The sequence below is a fragment of the Oncorhynchus nerka genome, linkage group LG18 (genome assembly GCF_034236695.1).
Source record: "Oncorhynchus nerka isolate Pitt River linkage group LG18, Oner_Uvic_2.0, whole genome shotgun sequence".
Lineage (NCBI taxonomy): Eukaryota > Metazoa > Chordata > Actinopteri > Salmoniformes > Salmonidae > Oncorhynchus > Oncorhynchus nerka.
The window spans coordinates 36,431,479-36,458,749 of NC_088413.1; the positions used below are offsets into that span (position 1 = coordinate 36,431,479).

General features: G+C 43.4%; 1 protein-coding gene across 1 annotated transcript in view; it reads left to right on the forward strand.

Annotated features, from left to right (window-relative positions):
- The window catches only part of LOC115145827 (catenin alpha-2), a 694,158-nt gene that overhangs the window by 212,353 nt on the left and 454,534 nt on the right, over positions 1-27,271 (forward strand). Inside the window, 1 exon segment of the mRNA XM_029687379.2 lies at positions 24,723-24,926. Within this exon segment, the coding sequence (XP_029543239.2) occupies positions 24,723-24,926 (204 nt within the window).

The window sequence follows — 27,271 nt, forward strand, 5'->3', positions numbered from 1 at the left end:
GTATCAGACCCAATTTTTCAGTTTTTGATTTGTTAAAAAAGTTTGAAATATCCAATAAATGTCGTTCCACTTCATGATTGTGTCCCACTTGTTGTTGATTCTTCACAAAAAAATACAGTTTTATATAAATCTACCAAGACCTGGCTGTCCCTCTAAACTTTCAGCTCATACAAGGAGAAGACTGATCAGAGATGCAGGCAAGAGGCCCATGATCACTCTGGATGAACTGCAGAGATCTACAGCTGAGGTGGGAGACTCTGTCCATAGGACAACAATCAGTCGTATATTGCACAAATCTGGCCTTTATGGAAGAGTGGCAAGAAGAAAGCCATTTCTTAAAGATATCCATAAAAAGTGTTTAAAGTTTGCCACAAGCCACCTGGGAGACACACCAAACATGTGGAAGAAGGTGCTCTGGTCAGATGAAACCAAAATTGAACTTTTTGGCAACAATGCAAAACGTTATGTTTGGCGTAAAAGCAACACAGCTCATCACCCTGAACACACCATCCCCACTGTCAAACATGGTGGTGGCAGCATCATGGTTTGGGCCTGCTTTTCTTCAGCAGGGACAGGGAAGATGGATGGAGCCAAATACAGGACCATTCTGGAAGAAAACCTGATGGAGTCTGCAAAAGACCTGAGACTGGGACGGAGATTTGTCTTCCAACAAGACAATGATCCAAAACATAAAGCAAAATCTACAATGGAAGGTTCAAAAATAAACATATCCAGGTGTTAGAATGGCCAAGTCAAAGTCCAGACCTGAATCCAATCGAGAATCTGTGGAAAGAACTGAAAACTGCTGTTCACAAATGCTCTCCATCCAACCTCACTGAGCTCGAGCTGTTTTGCAAGGAGGAATGGGAAAAAATGTCAGTCTCTCGATGTGCAAAACTGATAGAGACATACCCCGAGTGACTTACAGCTGTAATCGCAGCAAAAGGTGGCGCTACAAAGTATTAACTTAAGAGGGCTGAATAATTTTGCTCGCCCAATTTTTCAGTTTTTGATTTGTTAAAAAAGTTTGAAATATCCAATAAATGTCGTTCCACTTCATGATTGTGTCCCACTTGTTGTTGATTCTTCACAAAAAAATACAGTTTTATATCTTTATGTTTGAAGCCTGAAATGTAGCAAAAGGTCGCAAAGTTCAAGGGGGCCGAATACTTTCGCAAGGCACTGTACATGTTACACACTCCATTAAAGGACCACCTCACCGATAATCTGCAGTACCATACCGGTGTCGTAGGAATGTGTTGTTTTCACATGTAGACATCTGCCCGCACCACCTCTCTATCTCTATCTCTCTTTCCCGGCCTACCCCACTGTCTCTCTCTCCTCTCTCTGACTCTCTCTCTTTCCTTCCCTCCCTATTCATCCCATCCCCTCCCAAAATCTGAGTAAACAGCCATTGGCATAGCAGTCATTTCAACTGTCTCGTCAAAGCCACAGAGACACGGGCCTGGGTTATTTGTGTTATTCCTCAAACACGGTCGGTGGCAAAGACATCTGGAGGATTGGAGTCTGATTGTTGACAGGATGTGTCCCTATTCAACGGGCTGCCAGCAGTCGATGAATCTTTATTTCCATGCGTGTGAAGTTTGGCTGTAATTAACATTAGTGATTCCAGTTTTGTTTTTGTTTCGACTACAGTGAGCTTTCTGCGAAAGATCACTGAATGGCACTTTCGCTTTGCTCAATCCCTCCCTGCCTCTCTCGTTCAATTTCGCTTCACTCTCTCTCCTTCAACCTGCCCCCTCTCTTTTTATCTCTCTCTCTCTCTCTCTCTCCCTCTCTCTCTCTCTCTGGGAGAAAGTCACTCTCTCCTTTCATCCCTTCCTTTTCCTTCCACTCTTTCATGAGCCGACATGCTCGCCTGTCAGTACATCTTTATCCAGTGTAGGGACTTTTTTTTGACCCGGGGGCTGGGGAAGTGATGTTCTCTCCCCTCTTTCTCTCCTTTTCGCTCTCATTTTCTCTCTCTCGCTCCCCTTCACAGGTGCGCAGCTGTGGAGGACATGTCCTCAACGTGCCGGTACAAAGTGTTCGTACTTGAGAGGTCTCCTCTCTCCCTTCCCTTCCTGAGTACTGATCACAATTCAGGGGGTGACGAGAAGGGAGCCATAGAGGATGAGAGACAGAGCGAGAGAGACGTGACGTGAATCATGTTTTTCAGGCTTTATACCAAATACGGTTGTAACGAAACTAAATGGAATCATAATGAGATGTAGAGAGAGTATGTACGCAACGTGAACCCCCGGAAGTCTGGGATGTGGCATGGTAGCTCCACGTAAAATGATTTGAGGCATGTTCTCTTCCTTCTCAACCACCCAATTAGCTTACTTACCTGCTGTTTTGACTTAGTCATGTTTGTTAGCCGTGCGTCATTCCCCATTTTCATCAAATATTGATTGGAACATAACATACTGGTTCATTCTGATATAGCAGCTCAGTATAGCATACTGTACTATATACTGTAACTACTTCACATACTGCATTGTAGATAGTGCCAGTGAAAATGTAAAAATTCAAGCTTCATGCTGAGTTAAACTAAACTTGAATCCTCCTTCCGAGTAGTATGATGTCCCCCTTCTTATAGTAAGATGGCGCCGGAGAAGAAGGCAGATGTTTTATGTGTCCCCGGCCAATTGTGTGTTTTTGTTTGTTTATTTGCAACTTGTTTTTTTACTTACTTTGTACATAATGTTGCCGCTACCGTTTTCTTATGACCTAAAATAACATCTAGACATCATGACTGGGATTACTCACCAATGACTAGCAGAATCGTTTTTTTCCTTTCACAAATCTGACGAGCCCGACGCAAAGGATAGACTGCTTCCTTGGCAACAGGCCCCGATGCCCGTGAAGAGGAGGCGGAGAAAGGCCGAAGAGTGGGCTGCCTTATGAGAATTTGTAGGTGATCGAATAAACCCCCACTTCTCTCTATTCTGCTAGCAAACGTACAATCCTTGGAGAATAAAATTGACGAGTTACGCGGAAGATTAAACTACCAATGGGACATTAAAAACTGTAACATCTTATGCTTCACGGAGTCGTGGCTGAACGACGACAATTTCAACATAACTGATTATACAATGTACTGGCAGGATAGAACAGGGGTATCTGATAAGACAAGTGGCGGCGGACCATATAATTTTGTAAATAACATTTTGTCCACAATATCTAAAGAAGTCTCAAACTATTGCTCGCCAGAGGTAGAGTATCTCATGATAAGCTGTAGACCACACGACCTACTGAGAGAGTTTTAAACAGTATTCTACCTAGATGTTTACATACCACCACAGTCAGAGGCTGGCACTAAGACAGCATTGAATGAGCTGTATTCCGCCATAAGCAAACAAGAAAACGCTCCTAGTAGCCTGGGACTTTAATGCATGGAAACTTAAATTTTACCGTTTTACCAAAAACACGTTAATTGTGCAACCAGAGGAAAAATAACTCTGGACCACATACACTCCACACACAGACACATACAAAGCTCCCCTCGCCCTTCATTTGGCAAATCTAACCACAATTCTATTTTCCTGATACCTGCATACAAGCAAAAATTCAAGCAGGAAGCACTAGTGTCTCAATCAATAAAAAAGTGGTCAGATGAAGCAGATGCTAAGATAAAGGACTCTTTTGCTATCACAGACTGGAATATGTTCTGGGATTTCTCCGACGGCATTGAGGAGTACACCACATCAGTCATTGGCTTCATCAATAAGTGCATCGATGACGTCATCCCTAAAGTGACCGTACGTACATACCCCAACCAGAGGCCATGGATTACAGGCAGCATCCGCATAGAGCTAAAAGCTAGGACTGTAACCCAGAAGCTTATAAGAAATCCCACTATGCCCTCGGGCGAACCATCAAATGGGCAAAGTGTCAAATACAGGACTAAGATCGAATCGTACTACACCGGCTCTGATGCTCGTCGGATGTGGCAGGCCTTGCAAACCATTACAAACTACAAAGGGAAGCACAGACGAGAGCTGCCCAGTGACACGAGCCTACTAGACGAGCTAGACTACTTCTGCTTTGAAAGGCTGGTCATGGCTCACATCAACACCATCATCCCAGAAACACTAGACCCACTCCAATTTGCATACCACCCCAACAGATCCACAGATGATGCCATCTCTATTGCACTCCACACTGCCCTTTCCCACCTGGACAAAAGGAACACCTATGTGAGAATGTTATTCATTGACTACAGCTCAGCGTTCAACACTATAGTGCCCTCAAAGCTCATCACTAAGCTAAGGACCCTGGGACTAAACACCTCCTTCTGCAACTGGATCCTGGACTTCCTGACTGGCTGCCCACAGGTGGTAAGAGTAGGTAACAACAAATCTGCCACGCTGATCCTCAACACAGGGGCCCCTAAGGGGTGCGTGCTAAGTCCCCTCCTGTACTCTCTGTTCACTCAAGACTGCACGGTCAGGCATGACTCCAACACCATCATTAAATTTGCCGATGACACAACAGTGGTAGGCCTGATCACCGACAATGACGAGACAGAGACCTGGCTGTGTGGTGCCAGGACAACAACCTCTCCCTCAACGTGATCAAGACAAAGGAGATGATTGTGGACTACAGGAAAAGGAGGACCGAGCACGCCCCTATTGTCATTTACGGGGCTGCAGTGGAGCACGTTGAGAGCTTTAAGTTCCTTGGTGTCCACATCACCAACAAACTAACATGGTCCAAACACACCAAGACAGTCGTGAAGAGAGCACAACAAAACCTATTCCCCCTCAGGAGATTTGGCATGGATCCTCAGATCTTCTTGGTTCTACAGCTGCACCATCGAGAGCATCCTGACTGTTTGCATCACTGCCTGGTATGGCAACTGCTCGGCCTCTGACCGCAAGGCACTACAGAGGGTAGTGCGAACAGCCCAGTACATCATGGGGCCAACCTTCCTGCCATCCAGGACCTTATAGCAGGCTTCTACCCCCCCAAGCCATAAGACTCCTGAACATGTACACCCCCTCTCTACACCACTGCTACTCTCTGTTGTCATCTATTCATAGTCACTTTAATGACTCTACCTACATGTACATACTATCTCAACTAACCGGTGCCCCCACACATTGACTCTGTATTGGTTCCCCCCTTTATATAGTCTTGCTATTGTTATTTTACTGCTGCTCTTTAATTACTTTAACTATTTGATCTCTTATTTTTATCCATATTTTTGGAGGAAACTGCATTGTTGGTTAGGGATCGTACGTAAGCATTTCACTGTAAGATCTACTCCTGTTGTTTGTGGCGCATGTGACTAATACAATTAGATTTGATTTGAGAAGGCATAAGTAACATTGCCATAAAAATGTGTCATTAATGATACAAACATTTGATTAGCTAAGCCATTTGGCTAGCTTTTAACTTATCAACTTAGCATTGTAAGTGTCCTTACCCTGTAAGCAGTCTATGGACAAGGTATGACACCAATCAATGCTTTGAATTTTTTACCCTGCCATTGCTTCTAAATGCTAACCTTGTAGTTGAGTGAATTTTGGCACATTCCTCCTGACAGAGCTGGTGTAACTGAGTCAGTTTTTTAGGCCTCTTTGCTCGCACACGCTTTTTCAGTTCTGCCCACAAATATTCTATGGGATTGAGGTTAGGGCTTTGTGATGACCACTCCAATACCTTGACTTTGTTGTCCTTAAGCCATTTTGCCATAACTTTGGAAGTATGCTTGGGGTCATTGTCCATTTGGAAGACCCATTTGCGACCAAGCTTTAACTTCCTGACTGATGTCTTGAGATGTTGCTTCAATATAGCCACATCATTTTCCACAACAGGAGGTTTCCACCACCGTGCTTCACGGTTGGGATGGTGTTCTTCGGCTTGCAAGCCTCCCCCTTTTTCCTCCAAACATAACAATGGTCATTATGGCCAAACAATTCTATTTTTGTTTCATCAGACCAAAGGACATTTCTCCAAAAAGTATGATCTTTGTCCCCATGTGCAGTTGCAAAACTGACTTTTTTTATGGTGGTTTTGGAGCAATGGCTTATTCCATGCTGAGCGGCCTTTCAGGTTATATCAATATAGGAATCGTTTTACTGTGGATATAGTTACTTTTGTACCTGTTTCCTCCAGCATCTTCACAAGGTCCTTTGTTGTTGTTTGGGGATTGATTTGCACTTCGCACCAAAGTACGTTCATCTCTAGGAAACAGAATGCGCCTCCTTCCTGAGAAGTATGACTGTTGCGTGGTCCCATGGTGTTTATACTTAGGTACTATTGTTTGTACAGATGAATGTGGTACCTTCAGGCATTTGGATATTGCTCCCAAGGATGAACCAGACTTGTGGAGGTCTACAAAGTTCTTGGCTGATTTCTTTTGATTTTCCCATGATGTCAAGGAAAGAGGCAATGAGTTTGAAGGTAGGCCTTGAAATACATCCACAGGTACACCTCCAATTGACTCAAATGATGTCAATTAGCCTATAAGAAGCTTCTAAAGCCATGACATACTTTTCTGGAATTTTCCAAGCTGTTTAAAGGCACAGTCAACTTAGTGAATGTAAACTTATAACCCACTGGAATTGTGATTCAATGAATTGTAAGTGAAATAATCTGTCTGTAAACAATTGTTGGCAAAATGACTTGTGTCATGCACAAAGTAGAAGTCCTAACCGACTTGGTAAAACTATAGTTTGTTAACAATAAATTTGTGGAGTGGTTGAAAAACTTGTTTTAATGACTCTGACCTAAGTGTATGTAAACTTCCGACTTCAACTGTAAGGAGCACTTTCATGATGATGGTTAATTAATGATACAAACAGCCTCCCGAGTGGCGCAGTGGTCTAAGGTACAGTATCTCAGTGCCTGAGGCTTCACTACAGACCCAGGTCCAATCCCGACTGAGAGACCCATGAGGCGGCACACATTTGGCCCAGCGTCGTCCGGGTCAGTTGAGTGTTTGGCCGGCCGGAATGTCCTTGTCCCATCGCGCTCTAGCGACTCCTGTGGTGGGCCGGGCGCATACACATTGACACGGTCGCTAGTTGTGCTGTGTTTCCTCCGACACATTGGTGCGGCTGGCTTCCGGGTTAAGCGAGCGGTGTATCCAAAAGCAGTGAGGCTTGCTTCATGACACGATTGGATAAACAGACATTTGCGTGCTCGTCTCCAATCCTCTCTAACACTCAAATATGGTCTTAGTACTGTATCACAATAAGATCGACCCGGTTCATGCGGCCAGAGCATTAAGCATACTTGAAGTATCATGATAAATGTAAGACTTCCTTGCCCATATTCATAAAGCATATCAGAGTAGGAGTGCTGGCCAGACTATCTGCATTGCCCCTCCCCCCTCTTCTACGCTGCTGCTACTCTCTGTTATTATCTATGTGTAGTCACTTTAATAACTCTACCTACATATTATATGACCTCAAATACATATTACCTCAATTACATTGACACCGCTTCCCCCGCACATTGACTCTGTACCTGTACCCCTTGTATAGAGCCCCACTATTGTTATTTTACTGCTGCTCTTGAATTCTTTTTTTCTTTTTAGATTTTTGTTTTAGGTATTTTCTTAAAACTGCATTGTTGGTTAAGGGCTTGTAAGTTTGCATTTCACTGTAAGGTCTACTACACCTGTTCTATTCGGCGCATGTGACAAGTAACATTTGATTTGGTCCTGTATCAGTTTTGCCTTTTAGATCACAATGAATGAAAGAGAACATGGATAACATTACCGGGACCTGATCGTAGATCAGTACTCCTACCCTGAGACGATATGTGAATACGGGCCCAATCCTCATTGCGTGAGTGTTCCGTCGACCTGACACGTCATCATTTCCAGCTCTTCGATTCAGTGATATCTCGGCGACACACAGAATTGTTCCTGGATTTAGCCAGAATCCAATGGCGTGATTCAACTGAGCAGGAACCAAAAGGAGGACAAAAAAAGGTCTTGATCCGATGGCAGGGAACATAGAGACACATTGACTCACAAAATGTTTCTGAAAATCTTGAATAAGCTGTGAAGTGAGCTGCAGTGACTAAAGCCATCTTCCCGTACTCTCTGTTCTCTTTGGGAGCCTATGAATCATAGATTCCTGCTGCCCAAACTGCCCTGGGAGAGAGATGCACATGAAGGCTTTAATGATTGGTGCCCGCCCGTGGGGCCAACCCAGAAACCGGGCATACACACACATGCACACGCATACACACACGCGCGCACACACACACACACACACACACATTCTCTCTATCTGTCTCTTTCTTTCTTGGCCGGCAAATGCCACTTTGATAAAGGTCACCTCCGGAAACAAGATCAGCGTATTATGGGATTCAGTACTATTTATTCCTTATTTTGGTTGTTTTTTCCTCCCTCCTTACTTCGCCTTGTGGGTTTTTTAAAAACACCAGAGAAGAGGACTCACTGACTGTGCAACGCCTAGGGCTCGTCCGATTGAATTCAGAGAAGTCCAAAAAACACAGAAAAGGCACGGACCGTTCATGTTGGGCAATAAAATTGAAGCTCATTAAAGCTCATTAATAGTGCTGTCATGGGACTTGCGATGGTCAAGTGGAAGGAAATAGAATAAGATGATTTTGAAGTGGATGCGTACTTACATTAGAGTGGGAGGCATGCTTATAAGGACTGTAGACCGAAACGTTTCCCATAAGTGTTTGGATAGGACCTTACTTTTCTTTGATGGAACATTGTGTTCAAAGGGCCCTGCTTATTAAAGGGCCACTTGATCTTGATTGTACACAACATTGAGTCAAGTCAGACTTTTGCCCGGTATTAGATTAGAACTCTCTCTTACCTGTAACCTTGTGTTGGCTCCACACTCCACTCATGACCTCAGAGGTAGTAGTATTAACTTGGACCACCTATACCTTTACTTTAGTGAGGATGGCTCAGAGCAGTACATTGCAGGGCTCAGCAGCATTGCATTGGCTCGGGCTATCATCCGCTGCTGCAGTGGAGCTAAATTGGACCTAAGCTGTATTAAAGCAGAGAGAGAGAGAGAGAGAGAGAGAGAGAGAGAGAGAGAGAGAGAGAGAGAGAGAGAGAGAGAGAGAGAGAGAGAGAGAGAGAGAGAGAGAGAGAGAGAGAGAGAGAGAGAGAGAGAGAGAGAGAGAGAGAGAGAGAGAGAGAGAGAGAGAGAGAGAGAGAGAGAGAGAGAGAGAGAGAGAGAGAGAGAGAGAGAGAGAGAGAGAGAGAGAGAGAGAGAGAGAGAGAGAGAGAGAGAGAGAGAGAGAGAGAGAGAGAGAGAGAGAGAGAGAGAGAGAGAGAGAGAGAGTTACCTCTGAGGGCCCAGATAGTGTCTCCTGAAGCAGCGAGAGAGATTACAGGTGTGTTGTCTTCACAAAGATCCGCATAGTTTCTAAGAGCCAGTCAGTCATGCAAAGGATCCTGCCATTGTTCCTCCACTCTGTCACCAAAACACATTGCTTGGTGAGTAAAATACCTCTCAACTTGGTTTGGTTGCAGCTTGGATTGGAACGAACACTTTTCTCCCCTTCATTATTCTCGGCTCTCAGGAATGTAGTTAATCCTGTTCATTCTCATTATTGGGTGACATTTACCATTGGCGTGATTACAGCGGACTTAATCTGGGGGATGTCACGGCGGAAATACTCTTTTAATTACCTTAACACTTTCCCCTTAACAAAGGAAACGCCGATTGAATGGCCAAGAGGATCAGCTGTTCTGCCACTCTGTTTTGATGGGGACGGTGATGGTGACGTTGGTCCTTCATTCCGTCAACACAGGAAGGCCAAAAAGATCATCGAGGACAACAACCACCCGAGCCACTGCCTGTTCACCCCGCTATCATCCAGAAGGCGAGGTTCAGTACAGGTGCATCAAAGCGGGGACCGAGAGACTGATAAACAGCTTCTATATCAAGGCCATCAGACTGTTAAACAGCCATCACTAACATTGAGGGGCTGCTGCCAACATACAGACTTGAAATGAACGGTCACTTTAATAATGTTTACATATCTAGCATTATGTGAAAATATAAATGTTTGGTCATAATGACCATCTTTATGTTTGGATGAAAAAGGGGGAGGCTTTCAAGCCGAAGAACACCATCCCAGCCGTGAAGGACAGGGGTGGTAGCATCATGTTGTGGGGGTGCTTTGCTGTAGGAGGGACAGCTGCACTTGCCAATATAGATGGCATCATGAGGAAGAAAAATGATGTGGATATTGAAGCAACATCTCAAGACATCAGTCAGGAATTTAAAGCTTGGTCGCAAATGTGTCTTCCAAATGGGTCTTCCAAATGGACAATGACCCCAAGCCTACAAACCTGACTCAGTGTCACCAGCTCTGTCAGGAGGAATGGGCCAAAATTTACCCAACTTATTGTGGGAAGCTTGTGGAAGGCTTCCCTAAACGTTTGACCCAAGTTAAACAATTTAAAGGCAGTGCTACCAAATACTAATTGAGTGTATGTAAACTTCTGACCCACTGGGAATGTGATGAAAGAAATAAAAGCTGAAATAAATTATTCTCTCTACTGTTATTCTGACATTTCACATTCTTAAAATAAAGTGATGATCCTAACTGCCCTAATACAGGGAATACTAGGATTAAATCTCAGGACTTGGTGAAAAACTGAGTTTAAATGTATTTGGTTAAGGTGTATGTAAACTTCAGACTTCAACTCTATATATATGTATATATTCTTATTCCATTCCATTACTTAGATTTGTGTGTATTAGGTAGGTGTTGTGATTACGTGTTAGATATTGCTGCACTGTCGGAACTAGAAGCACAAGCATTTTGCTACACTCGCAATAACATCTGCTAACCATGTGTATGTGACCCAATAAATGTTTTATTTGATGTGATTTGATTCATGGAGAATGAAGCTCAGATTCCATGACAACCAACTCCACCATTGGTGCCATCGTGAGACAGTAAGCAAATAGTGACCCTGAGCGAGCCAGGCGGGCAACCTTCATTAGCGTAATCAATCAGATAGGGAGGACAATTTGACTAACACTCTCCCGTTGGGTGGTGGTGGCCCACGGCTCGTTTTGTCACAGGGCGTTTCACTCATTATCCAACCAGCCACATACAATGCGTGGGTGGGTGGGTTTGGACCCGGCGGGCCAAGCATTCAGAGAGTGGACGAGTCAAGCTTTTATCAAGATTTTCTCCCACGTACGCCTTGGAAAAGCTTGAAGGCTCTCCCTGAAGCATTAGCGTGCCCATGTTGTGGTCGTTGTCTAACCAGCCTCTATTCATGGAATTGGTTGAGTGTTCAGTGTTTTGGTGAGTACATGTGACATAGATGACGTTCTCAATGGCCCAAAGTGGGGTCGAAGTAGGACCCAGCAAATGGTCAGAGGTGACATTAGCACTGCCTGGATCCTGATGTGATGGACAGTGGCAAGAGGGGAAATATGAGACTAGTGCTGACATACTTACACACTCACTTAGGCCATATTTTATCATCTACCGCCTTTGCAAAAGCACCAATGTCCTTTTTGTTTTACCTTTCTGTCTTTTATTCAACGTTTTACAATGTGATTTCTTTACTCCTGATCACCTCTTACTCAAACGGTCAAAAGTTTTAGAACACCTACTCATTCAATGATTTTTCTTTATCTTTACTATTATCGACATTGTAGAATAATAGTGAAGACATTAAAACGATGAAATAACACATATGGAATCATGTAGTAACCAAAAAAGTGTTAAACAAATCAAAATATATTTGATATTTGATATTCTTCTAATAGCTGGTGTATGGTGTATCGCTGCAGAGTGTCACCATCAAAGCACCCCCACACCATAACACCTCCTCCATGCTTTACGGTGGGAAATACACATTCAGAGATCATCTGTTTATCTACACCGCGTCTCACAAAGACACGGCAGTTGGAACCAAAAATCTCCAATTTGCACTCCAGACCAAAGGACAGATTTCCACCGGTCTAATGTCCATCGCTCGTGTTTCTTGGCCCGTGTTTCTTATTGGTGTCCTTTAGTAGTGGTTTCTTTGCAGCAATTCAACCATGAAGTTCTCATTCACACAGTCTCCTCGGAACAGTTGATGTTGAGATGTGTCTGTTACTTGAACTCTGTGAAGCATTTATTTGGGCTAAAATTTCTGAGGCTGGTAACTCTAATGACCTTATACTTTGCAGCAGAGGTAACTCTGGGTCCATTCGTGTGGCGGTCCTCATGAGAGCCAGTTTCATTCATTCTGTGACTGCACTGTCGTGAAAATGTCCTCTATTTACCAAATCATGAGCGCAAACCAAAACACAAGTCAGAGTTAGTTATCAAAGTCCATCTTTAATTATATGAGCTTTATCACAACCCTGTGACTCTCAGATCAGTTCAGTGTCTATCAAATGAATTCTCTGAGAGCCCCCTACACATTGCAGCTGAGTTCCTTTAATAGCAAAGAACACACATAGTCAGACAGCATAGACATAATAAATCGTTCAGCTTTGTCTACTTACTCAAACCCCAAAACCATAAACCAACCCTCCATATCAACAGGCATATATCAAATTGTCATTAAGATACAACCAATTCTAAATACAACCAATCCTGGACAAACTCACGGAGAGGAGAATGATTGCTATAGGTTAAGATAGGGACAACATTAGAGGGAGCATAGAATGATTCCAGACACTGCCATCCTCCTTTCCCCGATGGGAAAAGTAGGGAGTGACTGGCACACAGACACAGTGGAGCAAAAGATATGTTTACACATGATGACACTTTGACCTCTCCCCTCTCTGCAGCCCATGCAACTTAGTCTTGACATAGAACAGATAACTGCAACCCCGCCACAGTATTATACAAAAATAACATTCTGATGAGAAGTAACTTACAAACATATGATGAATATAAAACATCTTACCTATGTTACCAACCAATTCTGATTATTCCCCAACAGCACTTGAAGAAACTTTTAAAGTTCTTGAAATGTTCCGTATTGACTGACCTGCATGTCTTAAAGTAATGATGGACTGTCATTTCTTTTTGCTTATTTGAGCTGTTCTTGCCATAATATGGACTTGGTCTTTTACCAAATAGGGCTATCTTCTGTTTACCACCCCTACCTTGTCACAACACAACTGATTGGCTCAAACACATTAAAAAGGAAAGAAATTGCACAAATTTACCTTTAAGAAGGCACACCTGTTAATTGAAATGCATTCCAGGTGACTACATCATGAAACTGGTTGAGAGAATGCCAAGAGTGTGCAAAGCCGTGATCAAGGCAAAGGGTGGCTATTTGAAGAATCTCAAATATAAAATATATTTTGATTTGTTTAACACTTTTTTGCATACTGCATGATTGCATATGTGTTATTTCATAGTTTTGATGTGTTCACTATTATTCTACAATGTAGAAAATAGTAAAAATAAAGAAAAACCCTTGAATGAGTAGGCTTTCTAAAACTTTTGACCAGTAGTGTACTTGTACTTCTCAAATGTTTTTGGCCATCACCTTCCCAGAACCTCATATCTTTAAATATCCAGGGATAGGGATCCATTGAAAAAGAGATGACTATCTCAATGGGTCTCACCTGGTTAAATAGCCTAAATGATTAACCGTCTGACCTTCACCTTGGTCCATTTCTAACAGGAAGTCATGTTATTTATTGCTATCACCGGGGACATACTATCATTGAGTCAGACAACATTCAACTCTTCCTCTCTGCCTTGTGGCATTACTCCATCTGACCGACACCTTATAGGGGTTATGCTTTGACAGTTTGCTCCAACCTGTTGCTATGGTCTTTCGTTTTCTTACTCCATTCTTTGATTAGGCTTAAACGTCTCATGGGAACTATTCCTATCTATATCACAATATCCAACCAGAGAACATATGTGACAAAAGTTAATCAAATGTTATTTGCCACCTGCTTCGTAAACAGTGAAATGCTGACTTTACGGGCCCTTTTCCAACAATGCAGGGTTAAAGATAAAACATGATAAATGACATAGTTACAAGAGGAATAAATACACAGTGAATAAAAAATAACAATATGAGTAAAAAATAACATGGCTCTATACAGGGAGTACCTGTACCGAGTCGATGTGCAGGAGTACGAGGTGATTGAGGTAGCTATGTACTGTACTGTACTGTACTGTACATATAGGTAAGGGTAAAGTAAATAGGCAACAGGATAGACATTAGACTGAGCTGTAGTATGTGGAGCAGTAGCAGCCGTGTACTGTATGTGGTGAGTGTGAAAGTGTGTGTGTATGGGTGTATGCGTGTGTGCGCAGGTTATGTGTGGGTGTATGTTTGTGTGTGTGTGTGTGTTGCGGTGTCAGTTTAAGTATGTGTGTGGGTAGAGTTAAGTGTATATGCATAGTCAGTGCAATATATTTTACCCCTTTTTCTAGCCAATTGGTAGTTAAAGTCTTGTCCCATCGCTGCAACTCCCATATGGACTCGGGAGAGGCGAAGGTCAAGAGCCATGTGTCCTCCGAAACACGACGCTGACGAGCTGCACTGCTCGCTTAAGTCTGTGGCTTGGGTGTCTGGAATCTTTGACAATTTTTTGTGCCTTCCTCTGACACCGCCTGCTATAGAAGTCCTGGATGGCAGGGAGCTCAGCCCTAGTGATGTACTGGGCTGTACTCACCGCCCTATGTAGCACCTTGCGGTCGGGTGCCTTGAGGTTGCCATACCAAGTGTTGATGCAGCCAGTCAAGATGCTCTCAATGGTGCAGCTGTAGAACTTTTTGAGGATCCGAGGGCCCATGCCAAATCTTTTCAACCTCCTGAGGGGTAAGAGTCCCTTGTGCACTCGTCACAACTGTGTGTGTGTGTGGACCATGTTATTTCCTTAGTGATGTGGACACAGAGGAACTTGCTCTTGACCCTCTCCACTACAGCCCCATCGTTGTGGGTGGGGGCGTGTTCGCCCTTCCATTTCCTGAAGTCCACCATCAGCTCTTTTGTCTTGCTGACGTTGAGGGAGAGGGTTGATGAAAGCTGCGAACGAGGACTAAATTGACACTAGAGAGGTGCTCGGAGAATGGATTCAACCGTCACCAATTCTTGTTAAAGGGCCCTGGGCCTTTGTCAAAACTGTATGCTGCACCCCCTCCCACCCCTCTCTCTCTATCTCTCTCTCTTTCTCTCTCCCCACCGGTCTCCCCCCCTTTTCCCAATCACAACAAACTGACACCCTACTCGGGAATAACAACAAAGTCGATTCCTCAGGGGAACACTCGCCTTTTTACCATCCATCTTGTAAAGAACATATCACCTTCAGCTGTTCTCCCCCCTCCCCCAAGAGACTTTTCCTCCCCGAGATGTGAGATCCCCTCCAGGGTATTGTGGCTTTGCTGTACTCCCTTCTGTCTTCTTAAATCAAGGTGTCCCAGTCTCCATGGTCCCATCTAATCTCCTGTGCCTACATCTCTTTGCCAAATAGCAATGCTGGCTGCTTTTTATTAATTTCCTTTACCATTTTTTTTTTGTAAGCATATGTCACTTTCAGCCTTAGTACAGGTACACTTTTAGAAAAAAATATGCTATCTAGAACCTGAAAGGGTTCTTCGGCTGTCTCCATAGGGGAACCCTTTGAAAATGTTTTTGGTTCCAGGTAGAACCCTTTTGGGTTCCATGTAGAACCCTTTCCCCAGAGGGTTCTACACGGAACCAAAAAGGGTTCAATCTGGTACCAGAAAGGGTTCTCCTATCGGGACAGCCAAATATCCCTTTTGGAACCCTTTTTTCTAAGAGTACGTGTTGCAGAATGCACGCCACCCACGTCCGCCACCAATTATCATGCAATTGCAATTTAGAAGACAAAAATATATATATATATTTATATGTATTGTCAGCTGAGATGTACAGTTGGAAGTTTACATACACTTAGGTTGAAGTCATTAAAACTCGTTTTTCAACAACGTCACAAATTTCTTGTTAACAAACTATAGTTTTGGCAAGTTGGTTAGGACATCTACTTTGTGCATGACACCAGAAATATTTACAACAATTGTTTACAGATTATTTAATTTATCATAATTCCAGTGGGTCAGAAGTTTACATACACTAAATTGACTGTGCCTTTAAACAGCTGGGAAAATTCCAGAAAATTATGTCATTGCTTTAGAAGCTTCTGACCTCCACAAGTCTGGTTCATCCTTGGGAGCTATTTCGCCTACAAAAAAATTATTTTTGGAAAAAAGGAACATTTTCTATCTAACTGGGAGTCTCGTGAGTGAAGTTACCTGCTGCTAGCTGGACAAAATGATATGCTAGGCTATCGATAAACTTACACAAATGCTTGTCTAGCATTGGCTGTAAAGCATATTTTGAAAATCTGAGATGACAGGGTGATTAACAAAAGGCTAAGCTGTGTCTCAATATATTTCACTTGTGATTTTCATGAATAGGAATATTTTCTAGGAATATTTATGTCCGTTGCGTTATGCTAATTAGTGTCAGTCGATGATTACGCTCCCTCATGTGGGATGGGGTGTCAGTAGAGGTTTAAGGCCAGTTACACCAGCTCTGTCAGGAGGAATGGACCAAAATTCACCCAACTTATTGTGGGAAGCTTGTGGAAGGCCACCCAAAACGTTTGACCCAAGTTAAACAATTTAACGGCAATGCTACCAAATACTAATTGAGTGTATGTAAACTTTTGACCCACGGAATGTGATGAAAGAAATAAAAGCTGAAATAAATCATTCTCTCTACTATTATTCTGACATTTCACATTCTTAAAATATAGTGGTGATCCTTACTGACCTAAGACAGGGAATGTGTACTAGGATTACATCAGGAATTCAGGAATTGTGAAAAACTGAGTTTAAATGTATTTGGCTAAGGTATGTAAACTTCCGACTTTAACTGTATCAATTTGTCAATGTCTGTATGTTATACATCCCCAATTCTGTTCTCTATTCAAATATACGTGGATTTAGCCAAGGATAGGGAGGCACAGACATATTACCCCTTCCTCCTCTTGTGCATCTCTACTAGATATTACCAGCCAACTGTTGCAGAACAGCTGATAAGAGGCAACTTGACTAATGGTATTGTTTCTGTTTGGCAGGAGTAAAAGGACCCCTATTTTCCACCTGAATCGAGTAGTCTGCAGCTAAACAGCATTATTCACTAACACATCGACCGGCAAAGTAGTAATCGTCCAAGTGACTTATCTCGAGAGAGCGAATGAAAAAAGAGAGAGGCAAAACATAAACTACAATCAAGAATACTAACATACTGATAATCCTGGGAGGAAATCACAGATAAACTTGCAATTTCCGCCGCGGCACTCCACAGTCCTTTTCTGTGGCTCCCTAAAAATAGCAGCTAGGCCACTATCGGAAAGATCAGGCTGTGTCTATGGCTGGGGGAGTGTGCCTGTGTGTGTGTGTGTGTTTTCATGTGTGTGTGTGTGTGTGTGCATGCAAACGTGTTTGTGTGTATGATGCTTGTGCGTGCCTGTGTGTATGCATTTGTGTGTGTCTGTTTGTGTGTGTGTGTGTGTGTGTGTGTGTGTGTGTGTGTGTGTAGCGGTGGTAAAGCACAGCACAGAAGCCCTGGATGAGTCAGCAAAAAGAGCACACTGTTCTCTCCCAGTCTAAATGATGTACGACATGGTCGTCCGTGGGTGGGCTGGAAGGCAGGGGTGCGAATTCCATTACACCTTGGTAAAGAAAGAGAGGAAAGGGAGAGAAAGGAGAAATACAAATGTGAGAAAGAGGAGGAGAGGGTGAAATAAGCAACAGGTCCGGGCTCTGCGTGGGCGAGACAAACACCCCCACGCATACACGCGCAAACAAACACACACACGCCTCTCAACATGTAGCTCGTGCTTTTGGGCAGTGGTCTCTGTAGCATGCCATTTTTTTTGTCCCAGCGTGGAGGTGATTACAGTTCGAAACACACAAGCCCTGTTGCGACTCAGTGTAAAAGAGGTTGACACGTCCTGACACTCAGTGTGGGCATGCATCCCAAATGGCACCCTATTCCCTACATAGTGCATTACTTTTGAACATAGCCCTATGGACCATGGTCAAAGTAGTGCACTATGTAGGGGAAAGGGTGCCATTTAGAGTGCCATTGTGGATGGACACACTGTGCAAAGAAGTTGACAAGTTTCCCCCTAGTTTCCTTTTCAATTTGTGTCTAGCCATTTCTCCTTGGTTGTTTGTGTAGGCTATGATATGTCCTCCAGACTATTTGTTGTGTTGTTGGGTTTAGTTATCAACCAGAAATGTTCCTTTCTTTGTCACGTCAATTGCCAGCAAATGGTCATGTGTGACCGTCCGACTCAAATCGGTCTTATGTAGCAAAATTTGAAATTGTGTTTTTTACATTGGATAAAAGTACAGACTCAAAGCTACAAAGTGGTACATCGTACACTACAGTTGAGGGACAATGGGAAAGTCATTTTGCTTTGAAAGTTGATACACTTTTGAGAAAATGTCCTTTGAATGTTTTGGTACTACTATTGGAGAGCCCTAATTTGTCTACACACATTCAGCATCATTCATACCCTCTTAAGCTTTTAGCCCCACCCATCTCTTTAAGGGTTGTTCCGAATATACTAACAGCAGTCAAGCACCCAAGCTAACTTGCCAGCTACTTCCAGACATCTAAGTGAGAGACAACAGCTCACTGAACATTACTCGCCCTAGCAGAGCTGGTTAGGCTGGTATGTTATCCAGAGCGTTGGTGACTGTAACTGTGCTGTCTGTTAGTAAATTGGTTGTCCATTAGTAAATTCAGAGCGTTTCTCGTTCACCCTCTGGCCGATGAGTAGGGTTGAGCCGGACGTTCTAACCTCAACACGGCAGTCAAGCACCCAAACTAACTGGCTAACTTGCTAGCTACTTCCAGACACATAATGATAGAACACCCCACTCTGACCATTTTCCTCGCATTAACAGAGCTGGTTATGTTGTTTTCATGTTATTCAGTGCGTTGGTGACTGTAACTGGGCTTCTGGCAACAATTGAATTACAATTTTTTTGCCATTGTTTACTGACACCGACCGTAATCAACGGGTGTTGAGCGTTCGTCAATTCATCAGTTATTCTGCGCTCTCTGGCACACGAGAGTGCTCTGAAATCAGAGTAGATGACCAGACTCAATTTACGAACGCGCCTGAAATGGTTACTTGAAAAGTGGAGTATTTTGTTTAGCTAGCTAACTAGGTCAATAATGAAGCATAATCCCTACTCGTGATGTTACTACCCTGCACGAATCTGCAGGTAGCTAACCAATCAGAATCAATGTTAGCTAGCTAACATTAGGCAAATGGCTCTGAGATACGAATAATAAGGTCATACACGTAAAGTTAGCTAGTGAGCCAGCCAGCTATCGTTAGCTAGCTAGGTAAAGAATAAAGTGTAATCACAACTCATGGCTCTTTCTGTCAAAATTAGAAACGTGTAATATGTGAAACCTTTATTTAAAGGTTAAATAAAGGATATGTTGACCTTTATTTAACTATGCAAGTCAGTTAAGAACAAATTCATATTTACAATGACGGCCTACACCGGCCAAACCCGGACGACGCTGGACCAATTGTGCACCGCCCTTTGGGACTCTCAATCACGGCCTGTTGTGATACAGGGTATATGTAGTGACGCCTCTAGCACTGAGATGCAGTGCCTTAGACTGCTGCGCATCTCGGTAGCTAGCTAGACTATCTTACCCGTGTAGATCATTCATGGTTGGACGTGTCTCCTGTCGGATGCCGTGGTTCCCCTTAGTTTGAAGATGTAATCCGGAGACTAGTGTTTTCTCCATCTCATTAGCTATCATACTCGAATTCCACTGATTTTCAAAATTCAGTCCTCCAGAAAGAGGAGAGCAACACTTATGAAGTTTTAATACACAATAAATTAAAGAAAAACAACGTAAGACAGGATTACCTAGACACACTGACCGGCTCAAATAGACAGATGCGTGCTATATGGCAGACCAATCCAAACTCATCTCTCGGCATGTCCAGCCCACTTATTATCTCAGCCAATCATGGCTAGCAGTAAGGTTGCTGACTTTTCTTTGGCTAAACCGACTAGGCTCGTAATTTAACAATTGTATTCGTATTTACAAATGGCATACAAGTTTGTTATTAAGTTACATGAAAGTTCACATGTTCGAGAAGGCATTTTTGACCAATATCTTATTTGGATAAAAAAAACGGCTGTTCTGTGACCCGCGACATACGCTTAGTTTCCTGAAACAAGTCACATACAGTTGAAGTCTGAAGTTTACATACACCTTAGCCAAATACATTAAAACTCTGTTTTTCTCAATTCCTGACATTTAATCCTACTAACAATGTCCTGTCTTAGGTTAGTTAGGATCACCACTTTATTTTAAGAATGTGAAATGTCTGAATATTAGTAGAGAGAATGATTGATTTCAGATTTTATTTCTTTCAGATTTGTATTTCTTTCAAAACCAAAATACGTTAATCTCTAGGAGACAGAACGTGTCGCCTTCTTGAGCGGTATGATGGCTGCGTCGTCCCTTGTGACTTGTTTAAACTTGCGTACTATTGTTTGCACAGATGAACGTGGTACCTTCAGGTGTTTGGAAATTGCTCCCAAGGATGAACCAGACTTGTGGAGGTCTACAATTTATTTTCTGAGGTCTTGGCTGATTTCCTGTGATATTCCCATGATGTCAAGCAAAGAGGCACTGAGTTTGAAGGTAGGCCTTGAAATAGATCCACAGGTACACCTCCTATTGACTCAAATGATGTCAATCAGAAGCTTCCAAAGCCATGACATAATTTTCTGGAATTTTCCAAGCTGTTTAAAGGCACAGTCAACTTGGTGTATGTAAACCTCTGACCCACTGGAATTGTGATATAGTGAATTATAAGTGAAATAATCTGTCAGTAAACAATTGTTGGAAAAATGACTTGTGTCATGCACCAAATAAATGTCCTAACCGACTTGCCAAGACTATAGTTTGTTAAGAAGAAATGTGTGGATTGGTTGAAAAACGAGTTTCAATGACTCCAACCTAAGTGTATGTAAACTTCCGACTTCAACTGTATGATGATCAAGAGTACTTCAGTTCCCGGGATACTTAAGATGAACATAGACATAGTCACAGTATAAAAGTTGAACCTGCAGTATCTGAGTGCACATAAAATGATTCATGCCTGGCCAGTGTAACTCAGACATATTTATTTTGTATTTCACCTGGTCTGTTGAAGTTGAAACACCCCAGTGAAGACAACAATTGGACATATCCTAAATGGAAGGCAGCTACTGTAGGTATTTATTTTTGCCACGTGCTTTTAAATGGATACTTCAGGATTTTGGCAATGGTAGTTGAAGGTCGTTTCGTGAGCCAATCCTAACTAGCATTAGCACAATTGCCTGGAAGTCTATGGGATCTACTAGCATGCCAACGTATACCTATAGACTTCCAGTCATTGCCCTAACACTAGTTAGCATTGGCTTGTGAAACTACCTCAATCTTCCTTTAAACTGGATACAGAAACATACAAATGACATCCACATGTTCATCTGACTCTCTGGAAGTAGATAAAGGACCTCATTGCCTTTTAAACTAGAGCACAAACTGCTATACAGACTTAAACTGTCAAATGTAACTGATAAAATGAGTCCCTTTGGGAATCAGGATTCGGTATTTGGGTTCCTGAGGCGCCAACCAGTGAATGTGAATGTAGGCCGGGGCTTGTATAGGAGGCAGGGTAGTGTTAGAGAGAGTGTCATTAGTAATATGAACAGAGGCACTACCGTCCTGCTGTCTCACAACTCCCCTCTTTTTCTCTGTCTCAGACCCTCTTTCTCTCTTTCCTCTTCACTCTCTCTCTCTATCTTTGTCATCTCATCCCCCTCGCTGTGGCTGAATTCATCCCATATTCTCTCTCTCTCTCTCTCCCTGCCTGTCTTTCTCATGCATCGTTTGACAATCAGCCTGTCATCCTGCCCCCAGGATTAGAGGCCTGAGTGGAGCCTGAACGTAGCTCACTGGCCAGGCTCTGAACGCAACTCACTGTTGCCATTGCTTCTGCTACTACTGCCCCAAAAACAGACATTTTAGTTATGTTATGTATGCTAAGGCAGGGCACTACTGCTAGCTTCTTTTTGGGGGATATTTCTTTGTTGACATTTTTTTGTTTATCTACAAATCAGAACCATCTGATGTAATGTAATGTAGCTTAGCTCATGAATTTTTTAAAAATAACAACAGTGTCACCCAGAACAAGGGTAGCAGAGCGGTTCCACGTCGTGCAACACTGAAACGTAAGAAAGACAATAATACTCTGATTGCAGCTAGCTCTACAGATGCTGGGCATTCCCATTCTTCCCTCCATCCCTCTCTCCTCTCTCCCACGTTGAAGAAAACGAGATAAGGCAAACTTTAATGAATGTCTGTATTACCGGAATGCATGCCATCGCCTTTTCGCGCGGCTAGCATGTTTGTTTGATGCAAACAATAGAAATGTCTTTGTAATGTCCTCCCGAAGCCAATGGATTGTGCTTACGAAGCCTGCGATGCCGGAGACTCTTAATAAGATACAAGATGAGATGACATTAAAGGCAGAGAAAACAGTGATAATTATGGAGCATTATGGGCAGGATGGAGATGGATATGACTCGACACGCCATGTCTAAAACCATCTGTGTTGTTGCTCTCGTTCTCGCACACACAGAGCAGTGGCCTGGACTGTGTTTCCCACTCATAGGGCTGGGTTGCCATTTCAGGGTTTCAGACAAAGCCATCAGCTCGATGTCTCTCTGTCTGTGTGCGTGTGGAAGTCGCTCCGGATAAGAGAGTCTGCTAAATGGCTAAAATGTAAATGGGATCTGTGTGTGTGCTCTGTGTCTCCCGTCAATGTGATAGCACCCTGCTGTTCTTTAGAATAGGCTTCAGTTGCTAGACTAGACATTGTGGCTAACTCGCTTTGTGGAAAATAGATGCTGTCTAGCTGCGACCTGAAACAAATTAGGCCCTCGCAAAAGAGTCGAAGACAGTAGTCATTGAACGGCACTGTATTTTGTTTTCAACTACGCCCGACTGGAACTGTTTTCAACCGTAATGCACAGTACAACCGATATGAACACACACACACACACACACACACACACACACACACACACGCACACACACACACACACACACACACACACACACACACACACACACACACACACACACACACACACACACACACACACACACACACACACACACACACACACACACACACATACGCAGACATACACAAACACACACCCCAAGGGATTTAGGCACCTCTTTTCTAATAAACACTGCCTACCCGCCGTGGCTTCTCCCTCTTTAAATCTCCACCGCACCACAAACTGCTGCCGAATGGGATATTGAAATTGTACGGCCGTAAAACGTAATACCTTCTCCATCAAAATGGTAATTTTTGTTCTTACCTGCTGTACAGATCATAAAAAAGTATCTTTTGCGGCTACTTCCAATAATAAAAGCCGGGGCCCCTGTGTCTCCTCACTCTGTGCTTAAAGGCCCCATAAAGCAGGCGGCGAGGGGGGTGTAAGGGTCTGGTACTAGGACCCTGAAGCTAAGCTTGAAGGTGACCTTTCCTCCACTCTCAGCCTCTGGCTTTACCACCTAGTGCTGACAGATTGCACTGAGCCATCTGCTATCACTGCCAAATGTGTTTGCTAGCTTTGTTACACTCCCTACCTGTAACTACCTCCTGCTGTTGTAGCACTCTCTGTTTCTCTCATTCTTTCTCCCTTTATTTCTTTCTTTTTTTTTCTTTTTTTCTTTACCATCTTTCTCCCTTTCTTTCTATCTATCTATCTTTCTTTCTTTCATTTTATTTTCTCTCTTTCCCTGACAGAGAGTGTCATTAATAAATTGAAATGGGCTACTGCCGCCTGCTGTCGTACAAATCCTCTCTTTCCTCCTCTTTCTTATTTGTCCCATATTCTCTCTTTTTCTGTTTCTCTCTCTCTCTCTCTCTCTCTCTCTCTCTCTCTCTCTCTCTCTCTCTCTCTCTCTCTCTCTCTCTCTCTCTCTCTCTCTCGTTGGGAGATGGTGGCCTTAGACATGGGTCAGTCTGATATTATCATTATTATGTGTATTACTACAGTCATTATGAAGACCAGAAGGGTGTATATGACTCTGTGTACCTCAGACATAAGCCTATGTTACCAGTAATATATTTCAGCGACAACCTGTTCCAAAGAAACAGCTAAGATAATCTATTTTTATGTAACTCATGGTGGACAGCAGAAACAGAAACTTAAACTGGCCTCTCTCTCTCTCTCTCCCTCTCTTTCTCCCTCTCTCCCTCTCTTTCTCCCTCTCCCTCTCTTTCTCCCTCTCTTTCTCCATCTCTCTCTCTGTCTCTCTCTCATTTCTTTCTCAGATCTTTATCTGTGTCTTTTGTTTTGAAATGTATTATAGTTAGCGCTGGTGGCAAAGTCATCTTGAATGTAGATTGTAGCTTTTCATGGGTGATTCTGGCGTGGAAATGCTAACGTGCATTTCCATGTGTTCATCATTCTTGTAAACAATCTAGCCCAACAGGGCTTACATACAATTGGGTGACCCAACACTTAACCTTTGGTTAATAAGATAAAGGAGTGACATGCTCCACTCTGAATACTAAACAGTCTCGTTGGGCACAAAGTTCCTAAGTGCAATAGCATTCAGAAGTTGACCCTTTGGTTAGCCTGTTTCTGACCTCCCTCTCTCCTTTCCTCCCGGTCAGAACAAGATCATCCTGGACCCGCTGACGTTCAGCGAGGCGCGTTTCCGCCCCTCCCTGGAGGAGCGCCTGGAGAGCATCATCAGCGGCGCCGCCCTCATGGCCGACTCGTCCTGCACCCGCGACGACCGCCGCGAGCGCATCGTGGCCGAGTGCAACGCCGTCCGGCAGGCCCTGCAAGACCTGCTGAGCGAGTACATGAACAATGTGAGAACCCCTCAAAGAGGATTTTGGGTTTACCTCATATAAACACACACACACACACACACACACACACACCTTTCCTCAGATACACAAGCTGCTACAGTTTGTACCACTCATGTTCTCTCCCTTCTAAATCCTGTTAAAAATGTCACTACAACCACACACGCACGCACACACACGCACACGCACGCACACACCACAGCTCCACTCCACACATTGCCCCATCTATCCTTTTTTCAGCGCCAGACAATTCCCCACTCTCCCGTTTACCACTAACTTGCACACTTCTCTAGTTTTACACTGTTGAAATCCATCCTCCTCTATTCTACAGTGTGATAGTGGACTGTAATGTGATGTGCACAGCGTGACACGAGAGACAAGAATGTCATGTTGGCTCCCAGCATTATTCCTCCCTATAAATCTCCTCAGTCCATAACCCCCAACTGCAGAGCAGTTTCCGACCCCCTGGTTGGGCCGTTAGATAACCCCCTAATGGCCTTGACTTTGGAGTTGAGTTACGGCAGTGAAGGAAGGCTGGCTGCAGCCACGGCGCATTCATGTGTTTCACTCACTGCACCAGGTTAGTGTGTGCTTTGCTGTGCTCAGCATCCATAGACTTCACTGCTACCAGAGCCGAAATGGGGGCTCTATCGTGTCATTTCGGCCTTGTGTTGGTTTGGCCTACAGGGCTTAGTTTTGTGACTGGGTGGCCATTTTGGATATATTAAGGGGATCATGAATGAACTTTCAGTGGTGGTGGTGGCCATGGTGCAATTTGTTTTCAGTTAGTACTTAAAGGGCCCTAGTCCTTGAGTAGGGGGTCCCTCTGAATTTTCTCTTTCCCTCCTCTTTCTCTTTATGTCCTCCTCCCTGTTTTCTCTCTCTCTCTCTCTCTCTCTCTCTCTCTCTCTCTCTCTCTCTCTCTCTCTCTCTCTCTCTCTCTCTCTCAGCGTTTGTAGTCATTAGCAGTAGCAGAGAGCTCGGGCTCAGAGGCTTTTGAATCCCTCGTTGATCCTAAGTAGCTCATCAGCACTAGCATCGTCCCCTGGGCCCAACTAGTGTGTTTACCAAAGCAATGGCCACCCACAATCTCACAGTAGAAACTCAGGCATGGGGACAGCAAATATGTCTTCTGAGTTGCCTCCATTCTGTCTGTGACAGTTAGAAGGATAGTTCATGGGCGGCAGGTAGCCTAGTGGTTAGAGAGGCCAGCCAACAATCGGAGGGTTGCAAATTCTAATCCCGGGTCTGATGGGAAAAATCTGACGGGAAGTGAGCTGGCAACCGGAGGGTTGCTGATATCAAATCCTAGATGCCATCGCCTGCCGTTGTGCCCTTGAGTAAGGCACTTACCCACCACAACAACTGCTCCACAGGTGCCAAAGAATGGCATGCTCCCTGTAGGTCTTTTGGGCGGGATTGTGATAAAGTGGAAGTCAAATTTCCATTGGACCTTGTGTGTAATTTGACGAATGAAGTGATCTTAAATCGCACACTTCATTTTGATAGTCCCCTATAGGTGATTTACAGATGTCTAAACTATCAATTCCAACTCTTTTGATATGCCCCAGCTTTTTAGGGTTACAGTTAAGGGTTACATTTCAGTTTAGCGTTAGAATAATTGTTAGGTTAAGCTAGGGTTAAGGCGAGGGTTAGGATTACTCGATAGTTAGTCAGAATGTTGTTGTTAGTTGAACATCTACCGAATTACAAACAATCTATTTGGGACTATCTGAATAAATTGATACCAAAAAAGGTGAGCTATAGGGGACTGACTCTGTGACAGAAAAGCTTTGATTTTGTGTAGGGGTGACGACAAGTTGCGTTTGAAACGGATGCATATTTAATGCATTTAGCAATTAGTTTCATTTTCACGTTCTATTTTCACTGAATATAAATTATATCTATGAGCGGGACAGCCCTCAGAAATAATTCAGACGCTTCTGAACAACTAAAAGATGAAGTATTTGATACATGTCACAAATTTAGCGAGGAACTGACGGAATTGTCCGGTCCATTGTCCACTCATAAACTCTGGCACAGTTGTGACTGAGGTTGCTTTACACTCGTTTGGCTAAACAGTAGGAAGATGTGATAAAATGTTTACTCTTTGTTTCTCTCTCGTCTGTGGTAGGATTGCCAGGAGCTCTTTTTAGTCACCCAAGCTGTAGTATTCCCAACCGAAAGTTAAACAGCACATTTTCTTTCTCTAAAGCTGCTTTTGCATCGAGATGGGTAGAGGACATGTCGATGTTTCATAAATGGAAGCCGAAACGTTAAATACAGCACATCTCTGACTGTTCAGTGTGTCCTGTTGTCTGGTAGTGGTAATAGCTGTGGTATTGAAA